The sequence below is a fragment of the Tamandua tetradactyla genome, chromosome X, assembly GCF_023851605.1.
Source record: "Tamandua tetradactyla isolate mTamTet1 chromosome X, mTamTet1.pri, whole genome shotgun sequence".
NCBI classification, from domain to species: Eukaryota; Metazoa; Chordata; class Mammalia; order Pilosa; family Myrmecophagidae; genus Tamandua; species Tamandua tetradactyla.
The window spans coordinates 156,662,883-156,688,895 of record NC_135353.1 but is presented as its reverse complement, the minus strand read 5'-3'; the positions used below and the strand labels follow the sequence as shown (position 1 = coordinate 156,688,895).

Below are 26,013 nucleotides of genomic sequence, written 5' to 3'. Positions count from 1 at the left end.
TGACAGAGAAAGACTTCCAGCCAAGAATTCTGTACCCAGTCAAATTATCATTTAAAATCGAGGGACAAATTAAAGATTTCACAGACAAAGAAGTCCTGAAAGAATTTGTCAACAAGAGACTGGCCCTACAAGAAATACTAAAAAGAGTTCTGCCAGCTGAAAAAAAAAAAAAGACAGGAGAGGGAGGTCTGGAGGAGGGCACAGAAGTGAAGACTAACACTAAGGGTAAATTAAATAATACAAAGAGAAAGAGGGAAAAGAATATATATATGACAAATAAAATAAAAAACATAAGATGGTAGAATCATGAAATGCCTTTTCAGTAATAACTTTGAATGTTAACAGAATAAACTTACCAATTAAAAGATACAGATTGGCAGAATGGATTAAGAAACATAATCAAGCTAATGACAATGCTGAGTGAAATTAGCCAGACACAAAAGGACAGATACTGTATGATTCCACTTTTATGACCAGCATAAAGGTATAATCAGGGACTTATAATACAGAATACAGGAGATTTAGAGATACATAGAAGCTACAGAGGGTGAACCATTAGCTAATGAGGTTGAACTCCAGTGTGTAAGGGAATAGATAGGAGTGAAAGTGATTCTCTAGTGGGTCTAGAAGTAATATTACCATATTGAAGTTGAACAAGATCGAAAGGGCTTGTACAGACCTATGTGTCCCACTGACTCACACTAGAAATATGAATGAGTTCTTGTAAGAATTACTTCAAAGATATGATTCTCGTATAAAGAGTGTTTAAGTCCAGGGTACAGAGGGAAAACTGCTATTGTATGGTATGAGCTATGTTCAAAAGGAAACCATCAGCACTGCCACAGCAATGGCAAAGGTAAATAATGGGGTGAGGGGCAAGAGTTAAGAGGAGGCTTAGATTTCCTATTTGGTGAGGGTGTGTTCATTGGTTTTCTGTCTCTTCAGAACAATGAAATTATCTAAAATTGTGAATGTTGATGGACTGTGGACTTTGGACCCTCTACATGATGCCCGATGAATGCAGGTGGCTAAAGGATGCACTGACGGAGATGTAGAATGGTGAACGATGGTGTATACTTATGAACGAAGGCTGTGCAGCTACAAAAAGGAACAATGTCGTGAGGCATGCAACGATATGAATGAATGTGTGGAATACTTGGTGAGACAAAATAAACCAGAAACAAAAAAGCAATGGTATGGTCACCTTTAGAAAATGCTTATAAGAAAAAAGTCCCTGGATTGTAAGTTTTTAGAGCACACACATTAAGTACGGATTGGTGATTATTATTTCTGGATTTTGAGAGGCTGTCATATATATATATATATAACCTGATATTTAGCGATAAGAATGAAGCTGAACAGGTTGGGGTTAAAGTAATTGAGAATATATGGGTAAGGAAGACAGTGTCTATATTTTAGAACCACACATGCTCCTTGAGACTAATGGAAGAAAGGTTTAGTTGATATGGAACTGAAATTTTCTGTAGTGCATAATCTAATTCAACCTATCTGCACAGCTCATTTGCACAACTGAAACACAGAGAGCACAGAATGAGAAAGAGGTCCTTTAATCCTGTATAGATTATTGTAATGCCTGGAAACATCCTAGAGTATATTAACCAGATAATCAAAAAGTATTGGTAAAGTCCTCTGAGGGAAGCGAGAAAGAATATGGAACTATTAAACCTTACCATCAGGGAATTCCCTGATACTGTGTCAAACTTTAGGGATACCCAAATCAATAGGCCATGCCCTCGATCATGAGGCTTACTCTTGTGAAGCTTATGTAAGTAGCATATAAACTTAGACTACCTATAGGCATGCCTTAGAGTTACTTCTGGAGAACCTCTGTTGCTGCTCAGATGTGGCCTCAGTCCCTCTAAGCCCAACTCTGTAAGTGAAATCATTGCCTCACCCCTACGTGGGACATGACATTCAGGGGTGAAAGTCTCCCTGGCGACATGGGAGAGGACTCCCAGGGATGAATCCAGACCTGGCACCATGGGATCAACAATTACATCCTGACAAAATGGGGGGAAAGAAGCATTATTAATAAAGTTATCAGTGGCAGAGAGAGTTCAAATAGTGTCGACAGGCTACTCTGGAGGTTGCTCTTAAGCAAGCTTCAGGCACACCTTGCTACCTATCATAACCTGCCAACCCCCAACCAGGACCATTCCAGCCAATCCTAAAGAACACCTAGGGCAATTTATAAGATTCCACAAGAGTTCCAGGCACTAGAGTAACTTGCCAGAAACCTACAACCTCCAGATGGGTCCCTGGTCCAGATAAATCCTGAAACCTAGCCCAGCCCCTCCAGAACATCAGATAGTTTCATCTCTCTAACCCATATTAGTGACAGACCCTTCCAATATCAAATATTTACAATTGCAATAGCCCAAACAACCCCAGTGTGAGGTAAGGAAAGATCAAAGTTGATGGTGGAATTATACATAGAAGAAAGGACTCAACAAATGAACATGAATGCTGAATCATTAAATTGATATCTCTTTTAGTCTCCAGTATTTTAGAGCAGCTAGAAGTAAAAACCTAAAATTGTAAAATTGTAACCCATGTCAAAGTCTGAAATATGTTCTACAACTAATTGTGGTGCTGTACTTGGAAATTTATAGCTTTTTTGTGTACATATTATTGTTCACAAAAAAAGAAGGAAAGAAAAGTTGAGCGTGATGATAAAAACGTAGTTAAGCCCTCTAGCCGCCTATATTCTAGAACAGCTAGAAGTAAAAATATGAGAGGATCATATGGTAGCCCATGACAAACTCTGGGATCAATTCTGTAACCACTTGTTGAAGGGTGCTTTGAAAACTACTGCTTTTTTATTTCTTTGCTTTGTATATATGTTAGACTATACAATAAAAAAATTTAAAACAAAAACTCAATTAGGATTCTTCTTAGCAACTGCAGGACCACGGTGGCACAGGCCTTCCAGTAGCAACTTGACTACTGAGCTGCTCAAGGCAGGAAGGATTCTCTCTGAGCATTAGAGCCTCCCTGGATCTGGAGAGGAGAGGCAATCCTTGGAACCAGTAATGAGCCATCCTAACTGTCCTGGTCTGAATCTGTGGTGGACCCCAGAAACGCCATGCCCTTTGATCCTCATTCAATATCGCCGGGTGGCAGCATTTTGATTGTTTCCATAAAGATGTGACCCACCCAACTGTGGGTGGTAACTTTTGATTAGATGATTTCCATGGAGGTGTGTCTCCACCCACTGAAGATGGAGTTGCTTGCTGGAATCCTTTAAAAGAGGAAACATTTTGGAGAGAGTCCCCTTTTGGTAGGCCCACGTGAAAGCCAGCAGACGCTGCCATGTTCGCCATGTGCCCTTCCAGCTGAGAGAGAAACGTTGAATGTCACTGGCCTTCTTGAACCAAGGTATCGTTCCCCGGATGCCTTAAATTGGACATGTCTATGGACTTGTTTTAATTGGGACATTTTCTCGGCCTTGAAACTGTAAACTACCAACTCATTAAATTCCCCCTTTTAAAAGCCATTCCGTTTCTGGTATATTGCATTCTGGCAGCTAGCAAACTAGAACATTAACTAAAGGCTGAACCTCTGGTGCCTGGAGACTCCCAGAGGTGTGTCCTCTGTGGCTGGCTCACACGGCATTGGTGCTTCACCAAGTAACAAAAGTCAAAGAACAACTCCATGCAAGGGAAGAAAAAGAGTGTGTTTGAAACCTACATGTCCATGGAAGATGTTTCAGAAGGCTTGAATAAAGGAACACTCATACAGGGTGTATTGAGAATTAATCCAAAGAAGTTTCATGAAGCTTTCATTCCCTTCCCGGAGGATGACCAAGACATTTTTACTGATGGGGTTGTCTGGTGGTAGTGGAACTGCTTCCTGAGGAGCAGTGGACGGTAATTAAACCAGAAAACAATGAAAAAGAGACAGAAGCTACCTATGAATCAGATATCCCTGAGGAGCTCTGCACGTGCCAACTCTTGTCCCAGTCCCTGAAAGGCTATGATGGGAGTCCTGATGTCATTATAGATGCTCAGTTTGATGACAATTACTCAGAAGACGGGCATGGCAATGTACAAAATGTGCTGGCCAATGGTATTAAGAAACTTTCAGTTTGTGTTCAGGAAAAAGCTCCTGGCATTAAAAGACAACTCTGTCATAACACTAAATGGATAAAAGACTAAGGAACAGACTCCACAGAGACTACACTCCAGCTATAACACATTAAAATATCAACATGTCCACGTTTCAACAAAAGGTTTCAAATCATACAGAGAAACAGCAAGCAACGGCCCATCTAAAGTAGAAGATAAAACGTTAGAAAACATTAGAAACCATTGATGAAGACCTGGGACATACCAAACAAGGACTTTAAGAAAATGTTCCTAAATATGCTCAAAGAGCTAAAGGAAATCAGGAAAACAATAGATGATCACAAGCAATATCGGTAGAGGGATGGAAATTATGAAAAGGAACCAAACAGAATTGGAGACTATAGTAACAGAAATCAGAAATTCCCTAAAGGATGTCCAACAGCAGATGGTAGTTGGAAAAGAATCAGTGAACTTGATGGTAATACAATTGAAATAATCCAATCTGAGGAGCAAAAAGAAGAATGAAAGAAAGTGAACAGAGCTTGAAGAACCTGCAGGACACCATCAAGCAGACCAATATACGCATTGTGGAAGTCCCAGAAGGAGAAAGAAAGGGGCAAAAAGAATATTCAATGGAAACAGTGGCTGAAAACTTCCCAAATTTAATGAACATACATGTGCAAGGTGATCAACGAACTCCAAACAGGATAAACCCCAATAGACTCATATCGTAACGTGTTATAATCAAATTGTCGAGTACCAGATATAAAGAGAAAATTCTGAAAGCCACAAGAGAGAAGCAATGTGTAACATACAAGGGAGCCTCAATAAAAGTAGGTGCCAATTTCTCATTGGAAATCATGAAGGCAAGAAGGAAGTGGGATGACATATTGAAAATGCTGAAAGCAAAAAAATTGCCAACCCAGAATTACATATCTGGAAAAACTGTCTTTCAATAAATGAGGGAGAGATTAAGACATTCTCAGATAAACAATAGCTGAGGGAGTTTGTTACTACTTGACAAGACATGCTAAAGACAGTTCTGAAGGTAGAAGTAAAGGACAGTAGACAATACATTGAAGCCCCTATAAAGAAACAAAGATCTCTGGTGAGAGTAACAGCATGGGTAAATACAAATGCAGAACTATCATGGGTTTGGTTTCTTAACTCCACTTTTCACTTCCTACAGTATCTAAAGGTAAATGCATAAGATGTAATGATAAACCATTGGTTTTGGACTCATAATGTATAAACATTGAATTTGTCACAATATGTCAAGTTGACTGGGATAGAGGGATATAGTAACATGATTTGTATATATTGTTGAAGTTAGGTTGGTATCAAAGCAAACAAGAGTGTTGATTTAGGACCCTAAATTTAAGTTTCATGGCAACTACAAAGGAAATTTCAGAGAAGATGCAAGCTCAAAGACAGAGAACTCAGAATACAGGTTGCCACGGGTGGGGGACAAGGAGAATTAATACACCCGTTAATGCGTAACGGGTGTAGGGTTTCTGTTTGATGGGAAAGTTTTAGTAATAGAAATGGGTGAGGGTACTGCAACATTGTGAATGTGATTCATCCCGCTGAGTGGTATGTTTGACAGTGGTTAAATGGGAAAGTTTATCCCACACACACAAAAAAGGAGAAGGTGAAAGAACTGAAGAGAAAATGACAAGGAAGGAAAAAAAGGCTCAAAGGGAATTTTTGGGACATTTGAAAAATTATAATATAGACTATAAGCTTTAAATCAGTGTTAAACTTCTTGAACTGTATAACTGCATTTAAGGTGTTTACATAAGTAAATATCCTTGATCTGAAGAAATGTACCTGGCAGTAATAAGGGTTCAAGGAGCATGAAGTATACAACCTAAATTCAAATGTTCAGTAAATGAACTGATAGATAGACAGACAGGTGGTAGATAGATAAATGAATTGATAGATGAAAGGATAGATAGAATGATAGGCAAACGTGTCAGAAAGTTAAAATTGGTGGATCTGGGTATGTGGGGAATGGGTAGGGATACGTTGGTGGTTGGCATTTTCCGTATTGGTTTTGTATTATATTTGTAACTGTTTTGGACCTGTGAAATGATTTCAAAATAAAAAGTAAAAAAAAAAAATTAAAACTGAATTAGAAGAGCTACTATTAACTTGTTTTAAAGCTGGTGGTGAATCTAGCTTAAAAAGTGCTACCTGTAACATATAACTTCAAACTCACCAATGCTGGGATGGATAGAGAGTGATGAAGAGACAGTTTTTGGAACACTGTCATTTCCCAGTGAAGTTGCATAATTCCTTGTCTCAGAGTTGGTTTCCAGGCTGGTTCCTACTTCTCCCAACATTTCTATAAGGAAAACATTTTCAAATACTGAGAGAATGAACTCTACGCATTCTATGCCAGGCAAAACTATCCTTCAGAAAAGATGAAATAAAGACAGTCTGAGCTGAAGAAAAACAAAAAAAACTGGTCCTAGCAGACTTAATCTTAAGGAATGGATAAAGGAAAATCTTCGGAGAGGATATGGTTACAGAAGGAATCTTGGAGAATCAGAAATGGGGAAAGGACAATAGAAAAAACAGACGTATGGATGTGGAGAAGCTAGATCACTCACTTGTATGAATTTAAAAAGGTACAACCACTCTGGACAAGCATTAACAGTTTCTATAAAATTAAATATGCAATTAACATACGACCCAGAAATTGGACTCTTTGGCATTCATACCAAGAAACTGAAAACATATTTACACAAAAATCTGTACATGAATGTTCACAGTAGCTGTACCCCTAACAACCAAAAAGTAAAAGGAAAAAAATTAATTTCCTACAATGGTTCATGAACAGTTTAGCCAACTATGGTGCATCCATAACATGGAACATTATCCAGCAATGAAAAAGGAAGGAATTGTTGATACACACAATTTACATGAATTTTCAAAAATTTGGTTAGTGAAAAAAAGTAAATCCTCAAAATGTTACATAGTATTAATGTCAAATTATATAACATTACTGAAGTGACAAAATACTAGAGATGGAAAACAGATCAGTGATTTCCAGGGGTTTGGAATGGAGGAGGGGATGGGCAAACAGAGGGGTGTGGATGTGGTTATAAAAGAGCAATAGATGGGATCCTTGCAGCAAAGGAAAAGATCTTGACTGTGGTGGCAGACAAACAAACCTAATCATGTCATAAAATTGCGTAGAACTATATTTATACACACACAAAAAAAAATGAATACAGGGCAGTGTGATGGTGACTCAGTGGCAGAATTCTCGCCCACCAGGTCAGAGACCTGGGTTCGATTCCCGGCACCTGCCCATGTTTGAAAAAAAAAATGAATACAAATAAAGCTGGGGACAGCTAAATGATATCTGTGGATTGTAGCAATATCAGTATCTTGGCTGTCATATTTTCCTGTAGTTCTGCAAGAGGTTACCATTGGGGGAAATGGGGAATGGATAAAGGGAGATTGCTCTGTATTATTCCTTACAACTGCATGTGAATCTACAATTAACTCAAAATAAAGCATTTAATTTAAAAATAGCTATCACGAGTTTGCATTAAGGATGTTTCTGAATCTAGATTAAAGCGTGCTACTTACATCACAACAATTAGTTGTAGAACAGATTTCAGAGTTTGGTATGTTACTCTCTTATTTTTAATGACCATCATCACAAAAAAAAAAAGCGTGCTACTTATAATCTGTGTCAATTCAAACTTACCAAAATTGGGAGGGATGCAGACAGATGAAGAGGTACTATCAGGGATCATGATTTTATCTTCCAGTGAATTTAGGTAATTCATCATCACAGGATTATTTTCCACCCTGTATTCTCCCTGTGGCAGAATTTCTGTACGTACTGCTAAATTAGCTTGGTCAGGTGAGACATTGATGACACTTTCCACATCCTCTTTGAAGAAATAGGACAATACAGCAAGACCAGGAAATTGACTGCCTGGTGTGAAACATGGTTGTAATGAATGTGTGGAGATGATTTTGGGAAGTGGTGAACTCTCCCTGAGGATTGCATCTTCTTCCTCTCTTAGCACCGGCTGCTCCGGTTCAGGGGATGCTGCTGACCGAAGAGATGTTCCTGCACGGTTGGCCTGTGAACAGTTTCTCTGCCTTTTCACTGGTAAAGATGAGCTACAATTTCCCTGTCCAGGACAAGAGAAGAAAATGGGTTAAGCTCTTTCCTTCAGTTCCTGGACTTTAATTTCTCTATGAGGTATATGATCAAAACATTTTTGTATAAATTCAGACAACCTCTAAAATGAAAAAAAAACTAGTGTAAATCAATTGTGAGCAACAATGGAAATCAAAATGTTGATAAATTCACTAATACTTATTCTCCCTACAACCCTATTTTCTATTGTAAGGATAAATAGTGTCTTTTGATTATAATTTTAGTCCTCTTAAAACATATATTTTAATTGTATTTCATACATTATGGTTACAAATGTAAAAATACTTATTGTAATACACTTATCAAATCTAAACCTTACCATGCTTTCAACAGAATTTTAGTCCACTATCTACTTCTACAGCCTTGCAAATCCTGCAGTTATTAGTTCTCTATCACTTCTAACTGACTGGTACCTTTAGGAACTAGAGGTTTATCATGGTTATAAGAATATTTTTATAATACTTACATGGTGTTTCTCCAAAGCACGCTGCATTTTTGAAACAATTCCACAAAGTTGGTTAACCTGCCTATTCGTGCCTTTAATAAGTTTTTTCAAAGCCTGTTATAATAAAAAATGTATTTTAGTAGTTTCTATTTCAAAAGAAAATAACATATATGAAAATACCATTAAGCCAAATTCTGATTGCAAGAAATAAAGACAATTCTTCGGCTGCCAAAAATTTCTTGTTTCCTCCTTGACACCTAGTTGTAGGTGATAGTGTCTGAGTGGTTGAGATGAGGAGTCCCCCGAGTGTCAGGTAAAAATTCCTGTTTCATATAGGCATTGAGAGTGCTTTAGTACTGGAAACTACATGTACCACAATTCTTACAACCCATCACACTTATGATGGAGTCATTTTATATCAAGGAAGATGCTTCTTTAGGAAAGAAACTTTCAAATGTGTAAAAAGGCCAGAGTTTATTTCCCTATAATAACAACATGAATTAATAGGCAGTGAGCATTCAGCTTTGGAAAAATAATTAAGTCAAATATAATGGTGTATCTTTTGGCTTCAAATTATTTTTAAATCATACAATCAACAGTTATCCTTACAAAACTTTTGCATACATTATCCCCCATGTGCCAATCAGATATTTGATTAATAAAAACTGAGAAGTCTTCCTGAAATATACAGAAATTTCTTGAAATATACACAAATTAAAGGCCTGAAACATTTCCTCACTCATTCATTTATTCAAATGAATATTTATTGATGACCTACCACCTGTCAGAACTACTTTGCTAGATGCAAAGAATATGGGGCATAATAGAAACAAATTCTGCCTTAAAAGAGCTCCATTTTAGATGGGGAGAAAGAGAAGTAGAGACTATTCCAGTAAAGAAAATGCTCAACAGCCTAAAGCAATGGTACTGGCAGATTGTCAGAAATGACAAAATCTCAGACCAGGAACCCTGTAAATAGGGGTAGTAATCCATGTTTTAACCAGCCTTCCAGGGGCCTCTGATGCTCACCAAGCATAAAACATAATATACGCCTGTCATACTGGAGACCTGGGTTCGATTCCCAGTGCCTGCCCATGCAAAAAAAAAACAAAAAAACAAACAAAAAAAAAAACATAATACAGCACTGAGGTGCCTGGGGCAGGTTCTAGGGGAGTATGATCTGGCTTCAAATCTTAGAGCTCACGACTTATGAGCTGGGTGACCTTGGGCAAGTTACTTAAGTTCTCTGTGCTTCCATTTGCTCATGGACATAATCAGCATGAAAATACCTTTCATGGTTCTCATGAGGACTAAAGGAGGTGCTATAGGCATGATGACTGCCGCTGGGTATTCATTAATCGAGGAAAAGAGGAGGGAGAAGAGAAGGAGGGAGAAGAGGCATGCCATGAAATAAGTAAGGATAGGAAACTAAGTGTGCCCAGAAAAACTGAATCTAACCCAGGCAGGCAGTCATGGAAGGCTTTTCAGAGAGTGAGGTAAGTTAAGCATTAAAAGATGAGAAGGAATTCCCCAGGTAAAGATGCATGAAAGGACAAGCAGGGCAGAAGGAACAGCTTATGGAGAAATACCAAGACCAAGAGGACCAAGACCAAGCTGGATGTTTAGATAGTGAGCACAGATGACGTGTAAAGAACGTGGTTATTAAAGTAAGGAGGGAGAGAGGATGACAGCTAAAGAGGAATGGAAAGCCAAGAGAGGAGACTGTTTTCACTTGTAGGAGAATATGTTGAGGGGAAACAGTGACAGAGACAGAGGCTAGAGATAGAGGACAGGGAGGGATAGCTGATGGAGGGGGTCTCTGAGCACAGAGAAAGACTCTGATGCAGAAACTGGTAAAGGAGTTGGCCTTGGACAGAGGAAGATAACTTTTCCCGTTGGAATGGTCAGGCAGATGGTCAGAAGAGACAGACACAGGCAAGTTCGTTGCTGTTGACAGGGTAATCAAGACTTGGAGGGGATTACTGCTCCATACCCTCTGTTTTCTCCATGAAGGACGAGATAAGGATTAAGGTGTCCGAAGCTAAGTGGGAGGGGAGAGGGAGCTGACTACAGAGGCGCTGAAGGATTACAGGGCAGTGTCCAGGGGCAAGCAGAGGTCCTTATCCTCTGTTCTCTATAACCCGAACAGGACTATGAAAAAGAAGAGGTAAATTGGTAAGAGAAGGGCTTTCACTAAAGAGGATGCTGGGAAAGTATAAGGGAGTTCAGTTGAGAGAAGTGTGAAAAAAAAAATGGTTAGAGGAAGACACCAGGTGCTCTAGAATAGTAACAGGAGGGGGTGAAGAAAGGAGAGGCCAGCATATGGGGAGGAACAGAGAGGAGGGTTCCAGCCCATGTCAGAAGTATAACTCTGGAAACCGAATGTTTCTTAGCCTATATGTAAATCTTGCGCAATTGCTTGGAGAACCCTGGCAGATCAGAGTAAATCTAGGTGGCCATGGATCTGTAATATGTTGTAAGGCAGGCCGATGATAGCCCTGCTCTACACCTGGCCCCCTCTATCCCTAGACACCACCCTCTGTACATACTCTCCTCAAAAGACATGATATGTTCCTTCTAAGCACTCCATTTTGGCTCTCAATAATAATAATGATAAAGACTCATGAAGTTAGTTTTACTTTTCAAAGTGTTTTAGCTCATTTTATTCAAGAAACATAAAGCTCACAAAATTCCTGATAATCACATACCTCTAGCAATCTCTACCAACACGCTAATTTTTTAAAAGTCAACTAAAAACAATATGACAGATATTTTTTTAAACAAACAGTACTGGGGGCCATTCGCTCATGCGATACGTTCACCACGACCAGAGTTGCTGCTACACAGAAGAGGAAGAGGAGGCTGGAGCCAAATTCTCTTCCTGTAAAGATGTCTATTGGTGTGCTGATTAAAATCCTGCATGAGGCTCACAGCCACATCGTGACACGTAAGATAAACCCCAGCAAGGTATATTGGGGGAAGCTCATTGAGGCAGGGGACAACATGAATGGCCAGGTATCCAACATCACAGTCACCTACAGAAATTTCCAAGTGGCTCAGCTGTACATCCATGGTAGCAAGATCTACTTTCTAATTTTGCCTCACATTCTGAAAACTGTACCCATGTAAAAGAACATGAATAATAAAAACCAAGGTCAGGGGCAAGTGAGGGAAAAACTGTTGTTCTGAAGACACAACAGGCTTCAAGAGGATGAATCATGAAATGGAACATGGAAACATCTTCCAGAAGTGAAGATAAAATTATCCACTGAGCAGAACTTTACCCCTTTTTAGCTTTGAGGTTATGTAGGTAGGGAATGAGAGGGTGCAAATATATATGTCCTAGGTTTCTTTTGATATCTTTCTCTTTACAAGAAGGGAAATGTTAACCTCAACAAACTTATTTTGTGTGTTTCTTTTGTGTAGAGGGGGCGGGATAAAGAAACATTGGTGGGTAGTGATGTCAGCAAAATGGTGGACTGGTCAGCTGCAAACATCAGTCCCTCCACAGAAACAATGAAAAAGAAGAGCTGCCTACCAAGACCAACAACGAATGACAGGAGTCAAAGATAACTTCACATTGATATTAGAAAGTAATTGCCAAAGTAGAATTCCATTCTGAAAAAGAAGTACTTACAGATGAAGTAAACTTTTTAAAAATCAGAAAATAAAAAGTGAGAAACTTTGCTGACAACAACTAATTCTATAAGAAACACAAAAGGATGTATTCTTCAGGAAGAAGGAAAATGATCCCAGACATGGGATTCAAGATTCAGGAAGGACTGAAGACCAATGAAAACTGTTCATTACATGTATCAATCTAAATGAATATTAAATAGATAAAAATAATAATGATGATGCTTGTGAGCTATAATATTAAAAAAGTATTAAAATATGCTACAAAATGTCATAAAAGGGATATGTAGAGCTAAAGTGTTTGAAAAATACATTAGCTGGGAAGTGGATATAAGATTAATTTAACTTTAGATTTGCTAAATCAAGCAAAAAGACTAACTTATCAACTAACCACTAAAAGAATATCAAAATGGCATATGTTCTAAATAAACAGAAGATAAAAACTAAAAAAAAAATCAGTCCTAAAGAAGACATTCAGAAAAAAAAGAACAGAGTTCAAATAAAAAGCACATGAAAAGAAGGCAGACTCAATGCAAATTTAACATTAATTATAATAAATAAAATCTATTTTATAGATTATATATAAATGTAAAATAAATTAAATCTATAAATGTTCCACTTATAGATTTAAAAAGAAAAATATATATATGTGGTTTTTAAGAAACTCAGCTAAAACACATAGCAATGTTGACTATAAAAGTTGGAAAACAATATGCAATGTTTCCACTAGAAACAATAAATCTTAAGTCACATTGACAATATTAAATAAAAAAAAACATTAAGGTAAAAAAACTGTAGGAAAGCTTTGTGGTATTTTTACTTGCTCTTACCCTACCCCCACCTTGGCTCAGTGGCATTCATGGAGACAGCAGCCCATGTTCCCAGGGTGGGACCACTGGACACTGGCTCCACAGCGAGCAGAGCATACCTTATTCACAAACTATCATGTTAGCCTGTTCTAAGCTGTCTGGGGGCTAGGTGAAGGACTGATACAAAGAGCTTATCTCTATCTTGTCTCACTTGAGACCCACTGAGGGTAGGTAGCAGCAGGCATTGTGAGGAAAATGAAAAACGTGCAGCTGCCCAGAACAAAAGGTTTTGGTTGAGACATAAAATAGACAGTCTATGCCTGGGAAGAAAAATCTAGGGAGAGTTTCTTTGGGAAATTAGGGCATTCAAAAGAGCCCATGTATAAAGGGAATGTGGAAAACGATGTGCATGTTCAGGACAGGATGCATGCTCGGAAAGACCTGAGAAGACCTAAGCTTTCACTACTGGCTCATCTCTAGGCTCAGCGCAAGACGGAAATGAAGGATGAGAAAGAGTTGAAAACAATCTGGCTAAGTGTTAAAGGAGTGTTCCATCACAGTCAGTCAGCAAAGACTAGGAGAGGTGATGTTTTTGCTTTTGTTTTTGTTTTTGTTTTTTTAAGCTCCTGGAATTCAAAGAAATGTCTGTCCAAACATTGGCTCAAGGAACAGAAACTTCAGTGAACCAACAAGGACAACAGTATTTGTAAAAATAGTTTGGAAAAAAAAGACACTTCACAATCGCACAACTATATCCTTCAGCAATGAAAAACATCAAACCCTGGGGGAGGGAAAAAAATCTGATTTTCAGCGTTATCACATTTTAATATTCAAATGTTCAGCTATCAACAACAAAAAACCTCAAAGCATAAAAACAAAGAAGAAAGTATAGCCCATTTAAAGAAAATTAACAGATACTATCACTGAGGAAGTCCATACATTGACCTTACTACATAAAGACTTTAAATCAACTGTCTTAAATATGGCCAAAGAAGAAAAAGAAAACATGAACAAAGAACTAAAGGAAAGCAGGAAAATGATGCATGAAAAAATTGAGAATATCAATAAAGAAATAGAAATTAAGAGGATTAAAATAGAAATTCTAGAGCTGAAAATTTCCATACCTAAAGTGAAAAATTCACTAGAGAGCTTGATTTGAGCAGGCAGAAGACTCAATAAGCCTGAAGATATGACATTTGAAATTATCCAGTCTGAAGAACAAAAAGAAAAAAGAAAGATGAAAAGTGAATGAAGCCTAATGGACCTGTGGGATACCATCAATAGACAAACACAGGCATTATGGGATGTCAGAAGGAGAGGAGAAAGTGAAGGAGACAAAAAGAATATTTGAAGAAAGAATGGCAGGAAAGTTCGCAAATTAAGAAGCTCAATGAAGTCTAAGGATAAACTCAGAGATCCACATTGAGACATATGATAATCAGTTTGTCAAAGGCAAAGACTTGTTTCAAAGACAGCCTAGATTCAAAAAGAATCCTAAAAACAGCAAGAAAGAAATTACTTATCACCTACAAAGGATCCTCAATAAGATTAACAGCCAATTTCTTATCAGAAACCATGAAGGTCAGAACTCAGTGGGATGACATTTAAAATACTGAAAGAAAAAAATATGTCAATATGTCAGCTCTACATCAAATAAAACTATCCTTCAAGAATGAAGCAGATTTATATATTTTACAAATGTAACCCCTGTCATTGAAGCAAAGATGAAAGAGGCAGCATCGTAATATTTTTAAAAACCGCTGAGGTGATGGCAAACATTTAATTTTAATGAATGACTTTTAAGAGTTTATACAAAATGACCTTAGTGTGCTACGAGAAATGCTCCAAATGTTTCCTCAAGATCTTAAAACTCTCCTAGGATGTTTCTGAACTGTCTCCTGAATTAACTTTATGGGAGACTACAGACGCCAAGACTGAAAAATCTGATTGGAGTTTTGTCATTCACATTTCTTCTTAAAACTCTTTGTTTGAATGCAAATCAGATACTTAAAATACTATTCTTAACCAAGACCTCAGAAGACTGAAGTCACCCGTGAAGCCACCAAGACAGAACTGCATCTTAAACTGCTGTTCATACAATGGCATAAAAACGTTTTTCTATTTTTAAACCATGCCCTAAACTCCAGGCATGGCAAGGAAAGGTGATACTTGAAGAACTACCCTGCTGTTGGGATTTATGGGACTTTCTGGATTTAATGTGTTCACATAGTAGCAAATGAGAGTCACATTAAAATACTACGTCTTGTCTCAGAGCCCAATCAAACAGTCAGGAAGTGACATGTCTTAATACAGAAGTCCGCCATCCTTGTCCATATATATATACATATATATATATATATATATATTTCTTCAGAGTCACATGTGATGCCTTTACCAATGTAACTGTACCTTTGAAATCCTGTGTAAAATTTTTTCTATTGCTGTGATGGGAATTTAAGGTTTTCTGTGTTACTACCATTTTCAGAATTTCTGTAGTTTTATACAGGTGCTGTTCACTACTGTTATATATATGCTATGCACATTTAAATGCAGAATGAATGACAAACATTTATCACATTTAAAAATAAACTACTAATTGTAACCCATACCAAACTCTGAAATCTGTTCTACAACTAACTGTTGCAATATGCTTTGAAATTTATTGCTTTTTTGTATACACGTTATTTTTCACAAAAAAGAAAAAAAAGTCAATTGTGATAATACAAAAAAAATATTTATTTATTCTAGCCTCTTATGTTCTGGAGCAGTTAGAAGGAAAAATCTGAGATGATGGTATGGGAGCCCATAACAAACTCTGGGATCTGTCCTGTAACTACTTGTTGAACAGTGCTTTGAAAACTAGTGCTTTTATTTTTCTTTGCTTTGTATACGTGTTATAGTATACAATTTAAGAAGTTTTAAAAAACTCACTGGACTTGATGTAAATCATTGCAAATAACACTAAAGAACATTAAAATGTGCCTTGAAATGCCAAAAAAATATATATGAAGGAGAAATGAAGATATTTCCAGATTAACAAAATCTAAAGGACAATTTTAGTAGTGTATAAGAAATGCTAATGGAAATCCTTCACACTGAAATGAAAGGACTCAAGACAATAATGAGAAGTCATCAAAGAAAAAAAAGAACAATGGTTAAAGTAATTACATACATAAATATAAAAGCCAGTATGATTATACTTTCAGTTTAAAATTCCTCTATTTCTACACAATTTAAAAGGCAAATGCCTAAAGTAATAGGAAATCTATATTATTGGGCACAGAACATATAAACATGCAATATGTGATAAGACAGAGAGAGGGATGGAGATAGATAAGAGCAGAGTATATACTACCAAAATTAAGTCAGCATTATTAAACTAGGTTATTATAGTTTAAGATGCTAACTATAATCCCCAAGATAACCAATAAGAAAGTAACTAAATACACAGAAAACGAAAGAAGGGAATCAAATTGTATGCTATATCCGGGGTGAAAGTCACCCTGGCAACGTGGGATATGACTCCCAGAGATGAGACTGGTCCTGGCACCATGAGATCGACAATGCTTTCCTAACCAAAAAGGGGAAAAGAATTTTAACAAATTAAGGTATTTGTTATCAGTGCCTGAGAGAATGCAAATAGAGTCAAGAGGCTATTCTGAAGGCTACTCTTACACAAGCTTCAGCTAAATATTGCTATTTACCATGATTTGCCAAACCCCAACCAAAACCATTCTTGCCAACCCTAAAGAACACCTAGGACTCTATCTGAGATTCAACAAAAGTTCCATAAACTATGATTACTTTACAGAAACCTACAACCTCCAGATGGGTTCCTAGGCCAGATAAGGTCTGAAACCCAAAGGGACCAGCTTCTCCAGAACATCAACTAGTCCCATCTCCCTATCCTATATTATTACAGCCCTTTCCAAAATGAAAAAATTAGGATGGGCATAGCCCAAATACACCTAAAGATTGGGAGAAAGATCAAAGGAGAAGGCGGAATTATAACACAGAAGATAGGATTTAACAAATGAGTATGACTGCTGATTAATTACACTGATATTTCTTTCAGTCTGCAGTGTCTTAGAGCAGACAGAAGGAAAAACCTAAAATTGTGGAACTGTAATGCATACCAAACTCTGAAATCTGTTCTATAACTAACTGTTGCATTGTGCTTTGAAATTTATTGCTTTTTTCTATATATGCTATTTTTCACAATAAAAAATATATGCTACAAAAAATTAACTAAATGCAAAACAGGCAGTAATAGAGAAAATGAAGAACAAATAGCAGAAGATATACAGAAAACAAATAATGAAGTAATAGAATTAAAGTAATTACTTTAAATGTGAACAGATTAAACTCTCCAATTAAAAGACAGATGTTACACATGTGCACCCCAAATACACAGATGCACATGGCCCCTAAGCTCTAGCCTAGAGATAGTCTCTAACATCATTGTAGAGATAAGCTCTGAAGGAGTTTTCTTACTCAAGTCAATCTGCAAAGACTGGAAAGGTGTTTTCTTTTTTTCATTTGTTTTGTTTCTTGTTTTTATTAGTTCCTGGAATTCAAAGAAAGCTCTATCATAATACTAGGTGGCTACAAATTTAAGAAACAGTTCACAGTCAAAATCCCAGCAATTCCAAATTAATATATCAAAATATCAAGACTTCAACAAAAGATTACAAAACATATAAAGAACCATGAAGCAATGGACCAGGCAAAGAAGATTAAAGCACTGAAAATCGTCAATGAGGAGGGCCAAACCTAGAACATATCAGACAAAGACTTTTTTAAAAAAATAGTACCAAATGCTCTCAAAGAGCTAAAAAAAAGAACATGAACTCCCAAGGAAATCAGAAAAATAACAGATGAACACAAAGAGAATACCATTAAAGAGATGACAATTATGAAAAAAGAACCAAACACTTCTGAAGAATGCAGTAACAGAAATTTAAAATTACCTTGGGGGGTTCAACAGCAGATTAGAACTGGGAGAAGAAAGAATCAATGAACTTAAAGATAAAACAATGAAATCATCTTGTCTGAGGAGTAGAAAAAAGAAGGAATGAAGATAAGTGAACAGACTCTGAGGAACCTGTGGGATGCCATCAAGTGTACCAATTTAAGCATTGTGGGAAATCCAGAAGGAGAAGAAAAAGAGAAAGGAGCAGAGAGAATACTCAACAAAATAACTTGCTAAAAACTTTCCATATTTAACAAAAGACATGAATATACACATCCAAAAAGCTCAATTAACTCCGAAAAGATAATCCCAAATAGACCCACACAATGTCATTTTATAATCAAGCTGCTGAATGCCAAAGATTAAAAGAGAATTCTGAAAGCCACAAGAAAGAAGTAACATGTCACATACAAGGAAGCTTCAATAAGATTAAGTGCCAACATCTGTCTCATCAGAAATCACGATGGCAAAAAGCAGTGGGCTGACATGTTTAAAGTGCTGAAAGCCAACAAATATCAGCCAGGAACCCTATATCCGGGAGAGCTATTTTTCAAAAATGAGGGAGGAATTAAAATATTCCAAAACAAATAAATTATATTATTGTCAGAGAAATACATATTGAGTCAATAAGGAGATAAGGGACATTATATATTAATAAAACAATCTATCAAGAAGACATAACAATCATAAACATACACAGACTAAAAACAGAGCCTCAAAATATATTAAACAAAATATGACAGCATGGAAGCAAGAAATAGTCAGTTCTACAATAATAGTTGGAGACTTCACACCCCACTTTTAATAAAGGAGAAAACAATCAGCTGATCAAGGAACACTATAAATCAATTAGATCTAATAGAGACCTCAGAACACTTCACCCAAAAACAGCAGAATATTCATTATTCTTTATTATTCTAAGTACACATGCAACATTATTCGGAATAGAGCATATATTACTCCACAAAATGGTCTTAATAAATTTAAAAAGATTGAAATTATACAAAATATATTTTTGAAGAATGAACCAAGAAATCAGTAACAAAAGGAAAATGGGAAAATTCAAAAGTATGTGGAAATTTTAGAAAGATAGAGGAGTCAGAAGCTCCAGGAATCAGTCCCTCCACCAAAAATGACTACTGAACTGGCAGAAAATGTCTGTAGCAATTATTTTGGAACTATAGAAACTAATGAAACATTGTACAGCATACAGGCAGAGCGGGAAGAAAAGGCAAATAAATTATGGTAAATACTAGTGAATTTCACCCTACATGCAGTGGCTAACATCCCCCATTCTCCAACTGCATTGGAAGGCAGCAGTTGGGACTGGAACCCAGGTTCCCGGTGCAGCTTGCAGTGGCAGGGTGGGAATATAAAGTACTAGACCTCCACAATCCAAGGGGTAGGGGTGACGATCTGATCATTGACCATTGCCTTTGATCAGCTAATTCAGATTGCTGACAGAGTGGCTCCTGGTCAGCCATTGTTCCAACCCACCTAGAGGATTCTTAAAGAAGCTGAACCTTTTTTTTTTTCTGCTTGACACGTTTTCTTCCCATTTGGGAGCAAAAACAGTTTGGAAAAGTCACAAATTTGTGGCTCCAGCCCTCAACAACAACAACAAACCCTTGAAATCCTAGAGGAGTGGGAGAACTATATTTCCAGAGTGACAACAACATAATACTCGGACTGTGCAGCTCTCAACAAAAAGTGATAAAACACACAAAGAAACAAGAAACTATGGCCCACTCAAAGGAAAAAAAGAATTGGCCAGAAATCATTCCTGAGGAATCTCATACATTGTTAACTATTAGTCAGAAACTTCAAATTAACTCTCTTGATATAGACTTCTGGGAAGATGATGGAATAAGGAGAGGCAGAAGTCACTCCTTCATCAAAAACACTTAGAGAATAGGCAGAAACTGTCCAAAATAGCTGTTCTGGAGCTCAAGATATCAGGGAAGGACCACTGCAACATATAAGGAAGACTTCCAGGAAAAATAGTGTAATAGGATAGGGGGAGTTCACCCCTGCCCCGTGGAACAATGAGAGAAGTGACAGAAAAATGATCACAACAGCATCTCCAGGGTACAAGTGACCAGAGAGGGTCATCTACACTATATAGGGAGGTCCTGGATGAAAAAGTGGAGAAATTGGGATGGAGAGAATGGGATAAGTGTGCTGGGTCATGATCCGATTACACCCCTGCACTCCAGGGCATATGGCATAGCTAGTTAGGGAGAACTTCCCTTGCAGCTCCACAGCCAGAAGCCACCAGACTTGTTTTCTCTGTGCACAGAAACAGACCATCCACCAAGTGCACAGTGCCAGTGCCTGCCCCAGACCTCTGAGACAGGCTGATGGGGGCACCGGTTTTTTGACAGAGACTGCGGGAAGTGGGGGGGGGGGCTCCCTCTGGGAGGAGGGGGAGACAGAGTGGAACTGGTCTTACAAATGGCCGGTGAAAGACACTCTTTGGGTCCTAATACTGCTCCCCTTTCCCCATGGAGACCTGGAGATGACAGGCATACACGGACAGAGAGGCAGGGATGGGGAAGGGAACTGAGCCACCAGGCATTTTCTGATTGACTGTGAGCAAGGGCAGTTGAAAAACCCAATCTCACAGCCCAAGGTCATTCTAAGTAGGAGTCTGGGGGCCACAAGACACATCAGGCCCAAAAGCAGAGTCTCTACTGAGGTGCACAATGCCCAACAACCAGCCCAGGGGTTAGCAGCTTTCAGTGCACACCAAGACCAGCAGCCCTGGCAGGAATTGAACTGGGTCTCCATTCAACTCAGTTGGTTGCCACAGTCACAGAAAGGCCGATCTGAGGGGAAGAAGGAGCCCAAGAGCAGAATCTGTTGGGAAGTAGCAGAAAATGCAGTCTGGCAAACTGCCTAACTGTCTTGCTCCAAACAGATCCTCAAGTAGAGCTGCATGCCCCACATGAGATCCAGACCTTAGTTTGATGGGAAATTACTGACAAACCAAATGCAAAAGAAAACCTCCAGTGCAAACCCAAGCAAATACAAAACCTTAGATGACTGAGGGAAATCAACTTCCAAATTAATCTTACCAAGATAAACAAATGCCTCAAAGGCAACACAACATTGCAAAGCATATGAATGCAGGCAGATATGGCCCAGCCAAATGACCAAATTAAAACACTGGAAGAGACACAGAATTTGGAACAAATAATCCAAAATGTTCATACAAATCTCCTAAGTAAATTGAATGTGTTCACTAATAACATAATACATATCAAGAAGACACTAGAAGAGCATAAAGAAGAATTTGAAAGGCTAAATAGAAAAACAGCAGATCCCACAGAGATGAAAAATACAGTAGACCAAATTAAAAATATACTGAAGACACACAACAGCAGATTTGAAGAGGTAAAAGAAAGAATAAGCAAACTAGAGGACAGGACAGTTGAGTTTGAGCACGCAAAAGAATAAACAGCAAAAAAAAAGATAAAAAATTGAAATAGGATCTCAGGAAAATGATGGACAACTTGAAGCTCACAAATAAAAGAATCATCAGTGGCCCAGAAGGAAGAAGAAAGGAGTAAAGGGTTTAGGAAGATTAGTTAAGGATATAATGAGGGAAAACTTCCCAGCCCTTATAAAAGACATAAATCAAATCAAAGAAGCCCAACGAACCCCATATAGAATAAATCGAAATAGGCCTACTCTAAGACACATACTAATCAGACTGTCAAATGTGGACAAGAAGCTCAAAGTCCTGAAAGCAGCAATACAAAAGCAATTCACCACATACAAGGGAAACCACATAAGACTAAGGTTCGGACTACTCAACAGGCACCATGGAGATGAGACAGTATGATATATTTAAGTCCTGAAAGAGAAAGATTTCCAACCAAGAATTCTTTATAGAGCTAAGCTGTCCTTCAAAAGTGAGGAGAAATTAAAATTTTCACAGACAAACAAAGGATGAGAGAATTTGTTAATAAGAGACCTGCCCTACAAGAAATACTAAAGAGAGTTCAGTTGGCTGGAAAGAAAAAAGACAGCAGAGGGCAGTCTGGAGGAGGGCACAGAATTGAAGAGTACCAGTAAGGTTAACTTAAAGGATAAAAAGAGAAAGAAGGAAAAGACGAAAAAAAAAAAAGCAAAGAATAAGATGGTAGAGCTCCCGGGGCCATGGCAGGGAATGGACACACAGCGTACCCCAGTCTGGACTGGCTAGTCTGACTGCGAGACTCGGCTGCGGTGAGATTCCCGAGCGGCGCGCGATTTCCCAAGCAGCGGCAGCTGTGGCGGCTGGAGCTCCTCCCTCCCTCCTTCCCGGGCCAGCTGAGAGTCTTGGAGAGGCAAGTTTTCCAAGCCAAGGCGGCCGGCGCCCCTCTTTTGCGGGCGGCTTCCTGGTCCGGCTACGAGCCTCGGATCAGAGGGCTACCCAAGCCGCGGTGGCCCTCCCCCGCGGGCGGCTTCCTGGTCCGGTGGAGAATTCCACAGGCTGTGGCGGCCGGTGACTGATGCCCCTCCCCCACGGGCGACTTCCTGGTCCGGTGGTGAATTCCCCGGGCGCGCTGCGGCCGGCAACCAGCCACAGGGTCCCCTCAAGCCGCGGCGGCTGACGCCCCCACCACGCGCAGCCCCCCGAACCAACTGAGAGAATTGGATCGGAAATCCCCAGGCCGCAGAGATCGGTGACCGGGGGGATGCCTTCCAAATACGTGAGACAAACGTGTGCCACGAGCGCCACCTACTGGGCAGGATAAGAAAAACAGAACCCAGAGATTTCACAGAAAAATCTTACAACCTTGTTGGGTCCGACACCCAGGGAAATCTGACTAAATGCCCAGACGCCAGCAGCAGAAGATAACGGTCCACGCTCAGAAGATTGAGAATATGGCCCAGTCAAAGGAACAAACCAATAGTTCAAATGAGATACAAGAGCTGAGACAACTAATGCTGAATATACGAACAGAAATGGAAAACCTCTTCAAAAATGAAATCGATAAATTGAGAGGGACATGAAGAAGACATGGGCTGAACATAAAGAAGAAATAGAAAAACTGAAAAAACAAATCACAGAACTTATGGAAGTGAAGGAAAAAGTAGAAAAGATGGAAAAAAAAATGGATACCTACAATGATAGATTTAAAGAGACAGAAGATAGAATTAGTGATTTGGAGGATGGAACATCTGAATTCCAAAAAGAAACAGAAACTATAGGGAAAAGAATGGAAAAATTTGAACAGGGGATCAGGAAACTGAATGACAATATGAAGCGCACAAATATACGTGTTGTGGGTGTCCCAGAAGGAGAAGAGAAGGGAAAAGGAGGAGAAAAACTAATGGAAGAAATTATCACTGAAAATTTCCCAACTCTTATGAAAGACTTAAATTACAGATCCAAGAAGTGCAGCGCACCCCAAAGAGAATAGACCCAAATAGGCGTTCTCCAAGACACTTACTAGTTAGAATGTCAGAGGTCAAAGAGAAAGAGGGATCTTGAAAGCAGCAAGAGCAAAACAATCCATCACATACAAGGGAAACCCAATAAGACTATGTGTAGATTTCTCAGCAGAAACCATGGAAGCTAGAAGACAGTGGGATGATATATTTACATTACTAAAAGAGAAAAACTGCCAAACAAGACTCCTATATCCAGCAAAATTGTCCTTCAAAAATGAGGGAGAAATTAAAACATTCTCAGACAAAAAGTCACTGAGAGAATTTGTGACCAAGAGACCAGCTCAGCAAGAAATACTAAAGGGAGCACTAGAGTCAGATACAAAAAGACAGAAGAGAGAGGTATGGAGAACAGTGTAGAAAGAAGGAAAATCAGATATGATATATATAATACAAAAGGCAAAATGGTAGAGGAAAATATTATCCAAACAGTAATAACACTAAATGTCAATGGACTGAATTCCCCAATCAAAAGACATAGATTGGCAGAATGGATTAAAAAACAGGATCCTTCTATATGCTGTCCACAGGAAATACATCTTAGACCCAAAGATAAACATAGGTTGAAAGTGAAAGGTTGGGAAAAGATATTTCATGCAAATAACACCAGAAAAGAGCAGGAGTGGCTATACTAATATCCAACAAGTTAGACTTCAAACGTAAAACAGTTAAAAGAGACAAAGAAGGACACTATCCAATAATAAAAGGAACAATTAAACAAGAAGACATAATAATCATAAATATTTACGCACCGAACCAGAATGCCCCAAAATACGTGAGGAATACACTGCAAACACTGAAAAGGGAAATAGACTCATACACCATAATAGTTAGAGACTTCAAGTCACCACTCTCATCAATGGACAGAACATCTAGACAGAGGATCAATAAAGAAATAGAGAATCTGAATATTACTATAAATGAGCTAGACTTAACAGACATTTATAGGACATTACATCCCACAACAGCAGGATACACCTTTTTCTCAAGTGCTCATGGATCATTCTCAAAGATAGACCATATGCTGGGTCACAAAGCAAGTCTTAACAAATTTAAAAAGATTGAAATCATACACAACACTTTCTCGGATCATAAAGGAATGAAGTTGGAAATCAATAACAGGCGGAGTGTCAGAAAATTCACAAATACGTGGAGGCTCAACAACACACTCCTAAACAACGAGTGGGTCAAAGAAGAAATTGCTAGAGAAATTAGTAAATACCTCGAGGCGAATGAAAATGAAAACACAACATATCAAAACTTATGGGATGCAGCAAAGGCAGTGCTAAGAGGGAAATTTATTGCCCTAAATGCCTATATCAGAAAAGAAGAAAAGGCAAAAATTCAGGAATTAACTATCCATTTGGAAGAACTGGAGAAAGAACAGCAAACTAATCCCAAAGCAAGCAAAAGGAGAGAAATAACAAAGATTAGAGCAGAAATAAATGAAATTGAAAACAATAGAGAAAATCAATAAGGCCAGAAGTTGGTTCTATGAGAAAATCAATAAGATTGATGGGCCCTTATCAAGATTGACAAAAAGAAGAAGAGAGAGGATGCAAATAAATAAGATCAGAAATGGAAGAGGACACATAACTACTGACCTCACAGAAATAAAGGAGGTAATAACAGGATACTATGAACAACTTTACGCTAATAAATACAACAATTTAGAGGAAATGGACGGGTTCCTGGAAAGACATGAACAACCAACTTTGACTCAAGAAGACATAGATGACCTCAACAAACCAATCACAAGTAAAGAAATTGAATTAGTCATTCAAAAGCTTCCTAAAAAGAAAAGTCCAGGACCAGACGGTTTCACATCTGAATTCTATCAAACATTCCAGAAAGAATTAGTACCAGCTCCCCTCAAACTCTTCAAAAAAATTGAAGCGGAGGGAAAACTACCTAATTCATTCTATGAAGCCAACGTCACCCTCATACCAAAACCAGGCAAAGATATTACACAAAAAGAAAACTACAGGCCAATCTCTCTAATGAATATAGATGCAAAAATCCTCAATAAAATTCTATCAAATCGTATCCAACAACACATTAAAAGAATTATACATCATGACCAAGTAGGATTCATCCCAGGTATGCAAGGATGGTTCAACATAAGAAAATCAATTAATGTAATACACCATATCAACAAATCAAAGCAGAAAAATCACATGATCATCTCAACTGATGCAGAGAAGGCATTTGACAAGATTCAACATCCTTTCCTGTTGAAAACACTTCAAAGGATAGGAATACAAGGGAACTTCCTTAAAATGATAGAGGGAATATATGAAAAACCCACAGCTAATATCATCCTCAATGGGGAAAAATTGAAAACTTTCCCCCTAAGATCAGGAACAAGACAAGGATGTCCACTATCACCACTATTATTCAACATCGTGTTGGAGGTTCTAGCCAGAGCAATT

The 26,013-nt window shown here is 38.2% G+C and overlaps 1 protein-coding gene and 1 pseudogene across 5 annotated transcripts in view; one reads left to right on the top strand and one right to left on the bottom strand.

Moving 5' to 3' along the window:
- BEND2 (BEN domain containing 2) overlaps positions 1-26,013 on the bottom strand; it is a 96,299-nt gene that overhangs the window by 44,665 nt on the left and 25,621 nt on the right. For all 5 annotated transcript variants that reach the window (XM_077144923.1, XM_077144925.1, XM_077144927.1 and 2 more), the window contains exons 4-6: positions 8,744-8,836; positions 7,813-8,248; positions 6,310-6,435 (exon numbers count right to left, since the gene is read on the bottom strand). In XM_077144923.1, the coding sequence (XP_077001038.1) occupies positions 6,310-6,435; positions 7,813-8,248; positions 8,744-8,836 (655 nt within the window). The remainder of the gene's footprint in view (positions 1-6,309; positions 6,436-7,812; positions 8,249-8,743; positions 8,837-26,013) is intronic.
- Positions 2,691-4,178, top strand: LOC143671043 (DIS3-like exonuclease 2 pseudogene; annotated as a pseudogene).